This window comes from Lingula anatina, chromosome 10 (genome assembly GCF_051362555.1).
Source record: "Lingula anatina isolate TDL-2025a chromosome 10, LinAna3.0, whole genome shotgun sequence".
Lineage (NCBI taxonomy): Eukaryota > Metazoa > Brachiopoda > Lingulata > Lingulida > Lingulidae > Lingula > Lingula anatina.
Genome location: NC_141776.1, coordinates 14,265,646 through 14,278,737, shown reverse-complemented (window position 1 = coordinate 14,278,737; position 13,092 = coordinate 14,265,646). Strand labels below are relative to the sequence as shown.

Genomic DNA, 13,092 nt, shown 5'->3' with positions numbered 1-13,092 from the left:
TCTTGGCCTGGGCCAAGATATAGGCCTACCCATAGGAACAGAGGTACAACCGCCGCTAGGAATTGATCCAGCGATTTCACTGTCATGAAAAGCGTCATTGGAGGCATGTCTGGTTTTCTGAATTTCTTCTTCGTGGTGCTGTGAGCAGACTCCATGCTAAGTTATGTCAAGGAGTTATAACAGATGTTATAACTCCTTGGTTATGTCAAGTTCAGAAGAGAATAGCTGAAGACTGTGAGTCGGGCACTGTTGCACAGGGCGGCCCACCTTTGGGCTGCCATTCCTTGTGAAGCTTAAGCTTGATCTAGTTTGGTGTTCTTCAGAGAAAGCTAGCTGCTGAATTATATTAAATACATCGACAGGAATGGTGCCATTTGCGTTACGGTCTTACTTTTTTGTTACAATTTGGCGATGGCCCATCTTAACTTGATCACAGAACACAATAATTATCCGGTGACCAGTAGTTTAAAAATTGTATTATACGAATATTGACTTTGGGTGAAGTCGTCTCGGAGATTTATTGATCCGATACTTGGATAATTGACCAAAGCAGACAATTTGAGCATAGCTGGGGTGGCTCAGAAAATCAGTTTTTTTTTTGTAAAATGGTGCAGCTCAGCATCCATATTGAATGGAAGCATACCCTGTATGTCGTAAGTAGATCTGGCAGCACATAACAGGTGGTAGACAAGCTGGTTCGTTACGAACTAATGATTGAAGTAAGTATAGTCTGGAAGTTTACCTCAAACTAAGGATGCATACCAAATGATGTAGACTACATCGGCGTCTAAAACCTTACCTCACTGTATGTGTACAGCAAGCGTGCAAGGAGCCCTCACAGTTGGTGCCACCCAGATTAATGATTACGTGGCTTCATTTAGTAACATTGGACCGTGCGTCGATATGTAAGCTCCAGGGACGAAAATAACGGCCGCCGATTACGCGAACAACTACGGTGGGATTGAGTCTGATGGGACGTCAATGGCGTCCCCTCTCGTCGCCGGTGCAGTCGCGGGCTTGTTGCAGGTTTTCCGCGACGCTGGGTATTATAGCGTTCTGTCGACAAGCCTTGATGATGACATCAACTACACACACTGGACAAAAGAGGTGTCACCCCTACTGAGCCAATACTATGGGGGAGATAAATGACTGTGGAATGATATGCTCCTGGTATCATTTTATTAACATCAAATTTCACAAAAAATCACAAAATGAGAACAAAATATACATTCTACCAAAATATGCAGTTTCAAGTCCAAAATTAGTACTTAGTGGCATAGCCACGTGACCTAATAATAGGTGCCAGTCTCCGAAGCAAGGTTTCATATAATTGTCTGATGCGTTCAGGGCTTATGCTGGCCCAAGCATGAAAAACTGAATATAACAGAGTTTCTCTGCTGGTTAGACGGGCATTTGTAAAAAGTTTTGACATATCATTCCACACATTTTCTATTATGTTTGCATCCGGACTCTGGGCAGGCCACATCAGCCTGCGAATGCCCTGTTGGTCAAACCAATCATCAACTGCTCTGGGCCTGTGACAAGGAGCATTGTCATCCTGGTGAACAAATGGATAATTCCTGTCACCAGACATGTTAGTAATAGATGGTAGCAAGCCTGACTCCAAAACATCGATATATTTCTAGTGATTCATATTTCCATTAACCACTATCAATTCGCCCAAGCCATGGTGCTGATGCAGCCCCACACCATGATGAATATGCTGCTCCGGGTTCTAAAATTCAGTGCATGTGGTTCAAATGCTTTACCAGCAGTTTGCCAGCATAGTACCCGTCTGTCATCAGAGGTCAGACCAAAGCGACACTCATCAGAAAAATATATAGGACCAATTGTAATGAACTGTCCAGTTCCAGATCCTGTTGACCCTAGTTTACTCTACGTTGCCTGTTTTGTAACGATATAAGAGGTTTCAGTCTTGCTACCCTGCTGTACACTCTCTGAGCGCGTAACCGACGCCTTGCAATTTTCACAGACACATTCTTATGTGTGAAATTGTTCCACTGTGTTGTCAACTGACAAGCAGTGTCGAACTTAGACAACCTGGACATCAAAATCAGTCGTCGGTCTTCACGGCCAGTATTTTTTCTTGGACGACCAATCAGAGGCAATTTGTCTCTTGATCCAGTGTTTCTATACCGAGACCAGACCCTCTGCATGGTTCTGACTGAACAATTCAATTGTATCGATATTCTGACATTGCTTATATTGCGCCTCTTCAGGTTAATAACTTGCACCTATAACCGTTAGATAATTGCCTGTATCTTGCCATATTGGAGGAAGACAGGAATAACATTTGCTGTACATGTACAAGACCAACAATACAATTCAATGGTATAGCGGTTTTATACTAATTAGTCACATTATAAGTAGACCAGGCATTATAAGTACCCAAGATCTGCCTACTTTTATTACTCTGAGTTAGGGGGTGACACTTCTTTTGTCCAGTGTGTGTATAACATCGTTGAGTTTGCAGAGAAAGGTACAGTGAGGGGACTCTCGTCAACAAACAACAACAATGACTATGTTATGCTTCAGACCATGTGCCTTACTACCTGAACCTGAACCCCAAACGTCCTGCGAATGAACGATAAACATACTAGTAGACTGCAGTAGCTTCTTAAAACTTTTCTTTAAATATCTTCCAGGAAATATGGCTTGCTTTCAATCTTTCTAATAGTTAATTGTCAAAGTTTTTCTTGGTAATATCTTTTAGGAAGTAGTGAGGTTAGAAATTATACAATAGCTATAGTAGGAATTTCTTAACCGAATTCTAGGTATAAACAATTACTTTCGTAGTGTTTATTCACAACCAGAACAAACCAGAACCAGAATACACATATATGTTTGGACCTTTAGGTTTATTTTAGTGGACTATCGTTTTGACAAGATATTCTTCTGCAGCATAAAAATAAAGAATATATGTGACGGTCTACAATGTTTTGAAATCATTGCTTTTGATGTCAAGTATTTATAGGGTGCACGATGATCCTGACCTTTTAGCGCAGCAGCTGGTGCGCATAAATCTAGCTTCATCGGGATAACTAGGGTCACTTCTAATTCTCAATAGCGATATTCCACTTGTAAAATTAAATGCCAGATTTATAAAGCACGCTAGGTGGCGTCTTATTTCTGTCTTGTATTTCAACTGCTAATAAATAAAATAAATGCACACAAATGTTGGTATGTTTAGTTTATTCCTCTTCATAACGACACTAAATTGTGTTTGCATTTGAAAGCCATTACTTGATAAAATTTGTAACCTATTTTTTATACCTGCAGTTTTGTTAAATAATATCGAACTTCAAGATCACACAAAGATGCATTTATTATAGACCGCTAGATGGCGTTGAGTTCGACCACACTGCCATAGAGTACCATCAATGGTTAATGATGATTATAACAATTGTAAAAGAATACTTGGGGATTGTGTTCGAAGAAATGATTTAGGTGAAGATTTGGAATTTTAATAGCATCGATGCCGAAATAAATAAAACAAGGCTAGCTAACTTTTAGATAAACTGACTGTGTTGATAAACTCAATTTTTTTGCCAGTATTTCGACTGCTGACAGACTTTATTTGAGTACCTGATGATAATAGGTTGTAGCACCGTAAACAAACCAGTAAGCAGACGAAGTGTTGGCTGGAAAATATCAGTTTATTATTTTTTCTAGAGCTATACTGACAAATAATATTGAGGGGCCAAATATGCTTCCAATTCTTTTAGTTTTATACATACTTTTGTGTAAAAATTATGTTCACACGAAAATTGAATATTATATAAAAAAAAACACATAAGAACATTTCTTCTCGGACGTAAGTTTTTAAATTAAACTTAATTATTCATTTTGGTATGACATTCGATAAAAATCAATTTAAATAATGAAAAAAGCTACATTTATCTGAAATAGGCATATACAGTACATGTATATGTAAATGTATAAGATGTACGGAGCAGGTGAGCCATACAAACTCAAATATGCAAATCTATTTTAACCAAATAAAACGGAAATTTTTCTATAATTAAAAAAATAATTTTGAAAAAATGGTCACGTTAGAATCTGGTTGCTTACAACGTGTAACTTGAAGTTCATTCACTCATCAACAAACCAATTCATCGCCACCTTATCAGCACTGTCACCACGTGACTGATGACTCCCGACCGTCCAGCGCGACATCTTTCGGTCGCCCTGCGTAGTTACTATGGTAAACCACCAATAGGGGTTGCTCTGCAAGACGTACTCCGAACTTCCGCTGACTGCAACACTTATGCTGTGGATAGTCTGGGCTGCGACGTGATCCCCGTTTATCGCAACGTTTTCAGCGGGAAAAGCATAATGGCCATCGGCCATTACGCATCGGACAGAGGCGCCCTCTTTAATAGCTGATGTCAGTGCAGTTCTTGAACCTGAAAATAATGAATAATTCCTTGAATAAGTATTTTTTTAAAATTATACTGGAGTTACGTCTTCGTAACCAGATTTGACAATGAAATCCAGTTACAAAACCGGTAATTGATTAAGTGATTGGCGCGTTAAGCATATACGCGAGCCACTGTTCATGATCATTTACATTTGCGTAATATAATTATAATTATTATTATTTTGCTATTTATAACTATCTTTCAACGTTTCTTTATTTGCATGTCATTAATGGTATGTTACTCTGTTGCGTATCCATACAAATAAATGGATCACGAAAATAGAAAAGAATAATAATAATAAAACAAGAAAGAAAAACGTATTTACAAGAAAATATTAATAGCAAATGAATACAACTTTTCCGGGTCACGGCATTGGATTAATTCACAGACCTACAGTATATAAAACAATAATTTACAGATAATGGGAAAAAACATTGCTCGGTCATGGGTCAAAGTTTACCTGCTATTACGGTTCCATCTGTGCCATGAGAGAGAACTTTTCTCCAGTTCTGAGTGTCCACAAACCAGTGGATTGTCCAGTGCTGTACGTCGCTTCCTCTCGCTGTGGTATCTCCCACGTTATATCTACAATGACAGTAAATAAAGGAAATAAAATGCCCATACCAATAAATAAATAAAAAGTAAAAAAACTGTGAACTTAAGGGTGTTTAATTTGAAGCGACGGATACTTCACTGAAAGAACCTTGCACAGTTTTCGCAGATTGCAAAGTACTGAAAAGATTTCATTTGCATCAGGTTTAAATACATGTAGAGTTCACAATATCATTTTGGATCTTACAGGTAGCCTACCTGGCACGTGTAACAGTCCCGGTGGTAGACGCCATCATGAATACCCAGTACGCGTTGTCTTGGTAACGCTCGGCATTTGCATCCATGCTGACGTGTTGTATGGACTGAGCCGTAACATGGTCATTTCTGACGTGAACGTTGTTTACGTTGGTTGCGTACCACGTGGCATCCGGATATAATATAACCATTCGGACTCGATGTCCACCTTGGACAGCCGATATCAAATCTGATTTCTTTCCAAATATTGCTTCACCCTTTGGTCCGTTAGTGTAGGCTTTCCTCCACGATGGGTCAACCATCCAGTCCATGGGTATGTTGTCACTACTGTGCCCCCTATCGACGTGTTCTCCGACGTTCCAACGCGACATGTCACGTGATCCGGAAGTAGACAGAAGAGTGAACCACCAATAAGCGTTACTCTGGAATTTGACGTCGTTTCCGGTAATCATTTGACTGACGTGGGTAAGGCACTGTCCCATGACCTTACTGCACGTCTGTGATCCACCGCCGCTCTCCCCTCGCGGCTTGACAAGCATGTTCTGCAACGGAGCATATCCGAAATCGCCCGAAGAACTCGTGGACACGACTCTCACCTCGGCACCGTCTCTAATGTGCTGCGCCAAGGCTTCATGCCCAGTTTGATCCCCGCCTCCACTGCTATCATGGGAATATTTCACCGTGGCCCAGTCCTTCCTGGCAAACCATTTCAGTCTCGTGGCGGTCGTCGAGTCGCCCCGATGGACGTGAGAACCGATGTTGTAGCGTGTGGTGTAATATTTTCCAGATGTACAGAAGATGTTCCACCACCAGTAGACGTTGCCTTGAAAGGAGTTCCAACCTGAAACGAACCAGAAGCAATCCTGACACTGTTTTGATTCAGTGCTTACTGGAATATACCGAAAATATGTATTCTCTACATATTGTGTTTCTGTTGAGTACAATGTAACATATAAAAGTTAAGGTATTCTAAGGCTGTAACTAGGGTGGTATGACGAATGCTTCCTGGGGGGAGGATAAATAAGAAAATTTTCTAGAAAATTTCAACCGCACGGCAATGATGCATTAAGTTTATACGGAATAATTTTGATAACTTACTAGCTTTGCTGACGTGCCAAAGGAATTGTCCACAAACGCTACCGCCATCTTTGACGAAAATATAGTCCGCCTCTGCCGCGTATCCTGAAGGCATCACTATACGGATACGGGCGCCATTTTGGACTGCAGTTTTCAGAGCCGCGAGGCTGCCGCCTATCACCGCTCCTGTAGCTTGGTGTTCATATAGCATCGTCCACTGACCCGACACACAAAGTCCTAGAACAGAAATATAGGAACAGTACAAAAATAAAAGTGACGCACTTCATGACGAGAGCAACATTTTTCGGATGAAAAATAATCAAGCCCAAACCCATATCTCTATATGATATGACTCATTGTACTAAAATTACAAACGGTCACTGTTAATAAGTACTTGGGGATGTTAGAGGGTTCAATATACCCGCCAATTTGGCTGGTGCAAGATCTAGCTGCTCCCAATAAAAATGAAACTAGGATTTAAATGGCATTTAAGAAAATAAAAACAAGGGTCAAACGGTAAAAAGGTTCACTTTTTTCTTAACAAGTACCTCCCCCCCTTTTCCCTCTCTGAAATTGATGGTACAGAAATGGAAAGACGGCGGGATGAGAATATCTTGGAATTGACATAGACTGCCTACGTGGCGTAAATACTATCCCACTCTGGCGTAAGTGGCTTTTCTGTTGCGAATGTATTGCAAAGGAGTAACTCGGGCGTACATGTAGCTGCTTCGCCTGAGTTAGGGCCCGTTGGTGCAACCAGGCCCACTATTTTCTTACCTTTAACGAATCCTCCTAATGCGACAACAAGGAGGATATACTTCATTACGGAGCCCATCTTAAAGATGATCTTCCCTCTTAACGGCAAGTTGATAATGTGGGGTTGCGCTCTTATTTATATATTGACTGCTCCCGGAACTTAATACAGCGTGTTTACATCATGTCAACCGGATCCTGTTTGGCCGCACCCGAGCAATGATTTATTACACTGTTATTAACGTTTCCACAGTATTATAAGCACTCGTTTTGTTAATAAAACTTATATATCTGATTTATTTTGTGACAGGGCTAAAATATTAATGTTAATTATACTGACATGTTTATTTCCCTAAGTTTCAGATATATGCATTTTTATGAACTTCCCTCTATTATCAACAGTAATAACATGATTTTAAATGTATCCTATCTGCCGAGTCGAATTTTACTCGAAAATCGGACATTTTATCTTCCTATTTACTGATCATGATCGACTCATCCTTGCACTTGGATTCGATGTTTTATACCGTTTCTAATCAACGTATGACCACTCACTTAGACGACCACGTTTTCTTGTACATTTCAGAAAAATATGGATATGCGGCACTGTAATATGAGGTTTTTATCGTCACATTAGCGCTACGATGCACACAATAGATTCTTCACATTTCCGCACTTTACAAGCAACAGTTTATTACAGGAGTACAACTAACACAGTGCCTGACATGAGTGGCCGTTTGGCAATCCAGCTCATAGCCTTTTTCAAACCTATCACCAAGCCTCTGTAGGCTTTAGGTTTCTACCCAGCAGCAGAATCCCTATTTAACACAGACTCCTAAATTGAGTTGATCTTAGTTTACTCCTTTGTGAGGTTTGTAACCGCGGATCACGGATAATTTGAAGGATGTGAAGCCGCCCCCCCCCAACCCATGGTGTGTGGTTCGGCGCCAGATGAAGGTCCCAGAAGCGAACGGTGCCATTTTGTACGGAACTATGATTCAACCAGTCAAAATTCTAATTTCGAGAGGGGACTATTGGTGTAATTCTTTTCAGAAATTGAAGGGGGGGGGGGGGGGGGGTGCATATTGCCGGTAGTTGCCGAAATAAACTCTTATTGAACAACAACTACTTCATGGCCAAATCGTTTTATTTTGCCATCATGTACATCGCGTACGGTGTATTTTTTTTAAACATTTATACATTGCGTCCTATAGCCCTACTAGATGTGTTCGGCACATATACTCACACTGGACAATAGAAGTATCACCCCTACCGAACCAATACTTTGGGGGAGATAAATGACTGTGGAATGATATGCTCCTGGTATCATTTTATTAACATCAAATTTCACAAAAAGACCAACAATACAATTCCATGGTACAGCGGTTTTATACTCATTAGTCACATTATACGTAGACCAGGCATTATAACTATATACTCAAGATCTACCTACTTTGATTACTCTGATTCTGGGGGTGACACCTTTATCGTCCATTGTGTGTACATCTGAATATGTATCAAGGCTAGTATCAAGGCTAAGTTTGGTTTTAATGGTAATTAATATATAAAGATGCAATGCCCTCAGAATATTTTACCCATAAAAATATCTAATTTTGTGTATAAGGGACACTCATATACAGTAGGATTAATAGATAGTAAAATTTAGAGTGCAGTGCGCACAAGGAAAGGATAGAGGATACATAAATAATATCTTCCCTTTACACGGAACACACTTTGATCGTCTGTTCATCGTCTGAAAAGTCGAGACGTGCACGTAGGCCTAAATGTAACTATATCAGACGTCGCACGGATCAGGTTAATCATGCAAATCTATTTCAACCAAATAAAACAGAAATTTCCCTATCGAAGAAAAAATCATCACAATCAAGTCTAAAATGGCCACGTTAGAATCTGGTTGCTTAAAACGTGTAATTTGAAGTTCATCAGTGGGTGATTCACACGTCAACGAACCAACTCATCGCCACCTTGTCGGCACTGTCACCACGTGACTGATGACTCCCGACCGTCCAGCGCGACATCTTTCGGTCGCCCTGCGTAGTTACTATGGTAAACCACCAATAGGGGTTGCTCTGCAAGACGTACTCCGAACTTCCGCTGACTGCAACACTTATGCTGTGGATAGTCTGGGCGGCCACGTGATCTCCGTTTATCGCAACATTTTCAGCTGGAAAAGCATAACGGCCATCGGCCATTACGCATCGGACAGAGGCGCCCTCTTTAATAGCTGATGTCAGTGCAGTTCTTGAACCTGAAAATAATTTATAATTCCTTGAATAAGTGTTTTTTTTTTTTAAATTATACTGGAGTTACATCTTGGTAACCAGATTTGACAATGAATTCTAGTCGTTAATTGATCAAGTGAATGGTGCGTTTGCTATTTACGTGAGCCACGTACTGTACATGATAAATTACATCTGCATTTTATTATTTTTATTATTGTTTTGAACATTTATTTATTTGCTTGTCATTGACTTTGTCGTTTGATATCCCTACAAATCACAGGATCACGAAAATAGAGAAAATTGTAAATAATAATAAATAAACACAATAATAACAAATAAATATCACCCCTTACGGATCACGGCATTGGATGAAATCCCAGGGTTAAGGTATATTAAACAACTATTCACAGGTAATGGGAAGAAACATTGCTCGGTCATGGGTCAAAGTTTACCTGCTATTACGGTTCCATCTGTGCCATGAGAGAGAACTTTTTTCCAATTCTGAGTGTCCACAAACCAGTGAATTGTCCAGTGTTGCACGTCGCTTCCTCTTGCTGTGGTATCTCCCACGTTATATCTGCAATGACAGCAAATACAAGTGATAAAATACCCATATCAGTAAATAAACAAAAGGTTAATGAAATATGAACTTAAACAAGATATAATTTCTGTAGCCTAATTGCTGTAAATACAAAACTTAAAAGCATTTTAAAAATATTTTACATAAGGGCGTTCAATTTGAAGCGACGGATGCTTCACGAAAAATGAGCCTTACACACTTTTCGCAAATTGCAAAGTATTTAAAAGATTTCTTTTGCATCAGGTTTAAATAGAGTTCACAATATCATTTTGGATCTTACCTGGCACGTGTAACAGTCCCGGTGGTAGACGCCATCATGAATACCCAGTACGCGTTGTCTTGGAAACGCTCGGCATTTGCATCCATGCTGACGTGTTGTATGGACTGAGCTGTAACATGACCATTTCTGGCGCGAACGTTGTTTACGTTGGTTGCGTACCACGTGGCATCCGGGTATAACATGACCATTCGCACTCGATGTCCATCTTGGACAGCCGATATCAATTCAGATTTTTTGCCAAAAATCCCTTCCCCCGTTGGTCCATTTGCATATACTTTTTTCCACGATGGGTCAACCATCCAGTCCATGGGTATGTTGTCACTGGTGTGCCCCCTATCGACGTGTTCTCCGACGTTCCAACGCGACATGTCACGTGATCCGGAAGTAGACAGAAGAACGAACCACCAGTAAGCATTACTCTGGAATTTGACGTCATTTCCGGTAATCATTTGACTGACGACGGTAAGGCACTGTCCCATAACCTTACTACACGTCTGTGATCCACCACCACTCTCTCTTCGCGGCTTGACAAGCATGTTCTGCAACGGAGCATATGCCAAATGGCCTGAAGAACTTTGGGATACGACCCTCACCTCGGCACCGTCTCTAATGTGCTGCGCCAAAGCTTCGTGTCCAGTTTGATCCCCGTTTCCACTGCTATCATGGGAATATTTCACCGTGGCCCAGTCCTTCCTGGCAAACCATTTCAGTCTCGTGGCGGTCGTTGAGTCGCCCCGATGGACGTGAGAACCGATGTTGTAGCGTGTGGTGTAATATTTTCCAGATGTACAGAAGATGTTCCACCACCAGAAGACGTCGCCTTGAAAGGAGTTCCAACCTGAAACGTACCCGAAGCAATCTTGACACTGTTTTGATTCAGTGCTTACTGGAATATACCGCAAATATGTATTTTCTTCATTGAGTGTTTTTGTTGAATAAAATGTAACATATAAAAATAAAGGTATTCAAGGGTTGTTACTAGAGTGGTTTGACAAATACGGAGAGTACAGATACTAATTAAAACGTTTATATTTAACTTGCACTTGCCATCAGAAAAAAAAATTGATTGGGTCGAGTAAAGAATTATAAATAAGTAAGTGTACCAGGGATAAGCACACATGAATGTTAAAATTTTCCAAAGTTATATTTCCTATCTTTATATCCTAGTTGACTGACCAGTCATTTTTAATTATATTATTCTATTGGTAATGGTATGAGACATTAAAACTAAGTGCAGGGACGCTCAAGCAATGATTCGTGAGCAGGAAAACTTGCTTTTCCTTAGGAAAACTCGATGTAGTATATGACACCTCTAAACAGTCTAAAATTAAAGGTGGGTGGCCAAACTAAATACTTAACTTTATCATAAAATAAGAAATGGTATGAAAAATTGAAGCCAAATGTAGGAATGGGCCGAACAATGCTTCGTGAGGGGTAGAAAGAGAATAATTTTCGAGGAAATTTCGACCAGACGGTGAAATCCCGGACATGATACACTTAAGTTTATACGGAATAATTTTGATAACTTACTAGCTTTGCTGACGTGCCAGAGGAATTGTCCACAAACGCTACCGCCATCTTTGATGAAAATATAGTCCGCCTCTGCCGCATATCCAGAAGGCATCACTATACGAATACGGGCGCCATTTTTGACTGCAGTTTTCAGAGCCGCAAGGCTTCCGCTTATCACCGCTCCTGAAGCATCGTGCTCATATAGCATCGTCCACTGGCCAGACACACAAAGTCCTAGAACAGAAATATAGGAACAGTTTATATATAAAAGTGACGCGTTCCATGACGAGAACATTTTTCGGGTTAAAAATAATCAAGCCCAAACCTACATCTCTATATGATATATGACAAATGATATTACAAATATATTACAAATGATCATTGTTTATAAGAAAAGCCCAAGGCCCGTACTCAGGGTTTAATATACTTGCCATTTTGGATTTACTTCTAATAAAAATGAAACTAGGATTTAAATGGCATTTAAGAAAATAAAAGCGCGGGTCAACCGATAAAAAAAGTTCACTTTTTTCATAACAAGTACCTGCCCCCATTTTCCCTCTCTGAAATTGATGATACAAACGTGGAAAAACAGCAGAATATGAATATTTTGGAACCGACATAAACTGCGTACGTGGCGCAAACACTACCCCACTTTGGCGCAAGTGGCTTTTCTGTTGAGTATGTATTTCGATGAGTAACTCGGGCGTAGCTGCTACTCCTGAGTTACGACCCGTTGGTGCAACCGGGCCCAGTATATTCTTACCTTTAACGAATCCTCCTAATGCGACAACAAGTAGGACATACTTCATTACGGAGCCCATCTTAAAGATGATCTTCCCTCTTAACGGCAATTGATAATGTGGGGTTGCGCTGTTATTTATATATGGACTGTTCCCGGAACTTAATACAGCTTGTTTACTTCATGTCAACCAGATCCCGTTGGATCCACCCGACCAATGATTTATTACACTGTTATTAATCTTTCCTTAATATTATAAGCAGTCCCTTTGATAATTTTTAAAATTAATTTTATGTCTGATTTATGTTGTGACAGGAGTAAAATATTAAAGGGATAATAACTCTTCGTTTTGGCCAAAAAATTAATTTCCCCGGAGTAAACAACAATTTGTCCATACTTACCAATGGTTGACGAATCAATTTCTACATTCAAAGTTAGTCCCTGTTTTTTTTTATATAAAAAAGTTTTGTTTTTTTGTTATAATCTTTTAAGGGATTATAACAGAGGATAGCCATCAATGGAGATTACGTGGTCTAAAGACAAGCTCAGATGTTAGAATAATAGCTTTGACTGCCGTTTTTGTGGTAAAACAGAATATACATGTATTATATTTCCATGAGTTGTTCACAATGTTTTTATTGTGAAATATAGAGTTATTA

General features: G+C 39.9%; 2 protein-coding genes across 2 annotated transcripts; both read right to left on the bottom strand.

The window, feature by feature from the left end:
• Nucleotides 1-3,194: 3,194 nt before the first annotated feature.
• LOC106163393 (uncharacterized) lies at nt 3,195-7,280 on the bottom strand. Its single transcript, XM_013540959.2, has 5 exons — nt 7,104-7,280; nt 6,348-6,563; nt 5,253-6,090; nt 4,903-5,027; nt 3,195-4,427 (listed from the first exon to the last, which is right to left on the bottom strand). Exons 1-5 carry the CDS (start codon nt 7,159-7,161, stop codon nt 4,114-4,116), a joined length of 1,551 nt encoding a protein of 516 aa, XP_013396413.2. The 5' UTR covers nt 7,162-7,280; the 3' UTR covers nt 3,195-4,113.
• A 928-nt stretch (nt 7,281-8,208) lies between these two features.
• Nucleotides 8,209-12,566, bottom strand: LOC106163394 (uncharacterized). Its single transcript, XM_013540960.3, has 5 exons — nt 12,458-12,566; nt 11,713-11,928; nt 10,183-11,020; nt 9,775-9,899; nt 8,209-9,348 (listed from the first exon to the last, which is right to left on the bottom strand). Exons 1-5 carry the CDS (start codon nt 12,513-12,515, stop codon nt 9,035-9,037), a joined length of 1,551 nt encoding a protein of 516 aa, XP_013396414.1. The 5' UTR covers nt 12,516-12,566; the 3' UTR covers nt 8,209-9,034.
• Nucleotides 12,567-13,092: the final 526 nt, after the last annotated feature.

What these genes read in the sequence shown, in the direction of transcription:
- LOC106163394 (XM_013540960.3), bottom strand. Translation starts at nt 12,515, where the DNA reads ATGGGCTCCGTAATGAAGTATGTCCTACTTGTTGTCGCATTAGGAGGA. An exon ending in ATTAGGAGGATTCGTTAAAG is followed by an intron (nt 11,929 to 12,457) that starts GTAAGAATATAC and finishes TTTCTGTTCTAG; the next exon opens with GACTTTGTGTGTCTGGCCAG. An exon ending in CTGGCACGTCAGCAAAGCTA is followed by an intron (nt 11,021 to 11,712) that starts GTAAGTTATCAA and finishes GGTACGTTTCAG; the next exon opens with GTTGGAACTCCTTTCAAGGC.
- LOC106163393 (XM_013540959.2), bottom strand. Translation starts at nt 7,161, where the DNA reads ATGGGCTCCGTAATGAAGTATATCCTCCTTGTTGTCGCATTAGGAGGA. An exon ending in ATTAGGAGGATTCGTTAAAG is followed by an intron (nt 6,564 to 7,103) that starts GTAAGAAAATAG and finishes TTTCTGTTCTAG; the next exon opens with GACTTTGTGTGTCGGGTCAG. An exon ending in GGGACTGTTACACGTGCCAG is followed by an intron (nt 5,028 to 5,252) that starts GTAGGCTACCTG and finishes CTGTCATTGTAG; the next exon opens with ATATAACGTGGGAGATACCA.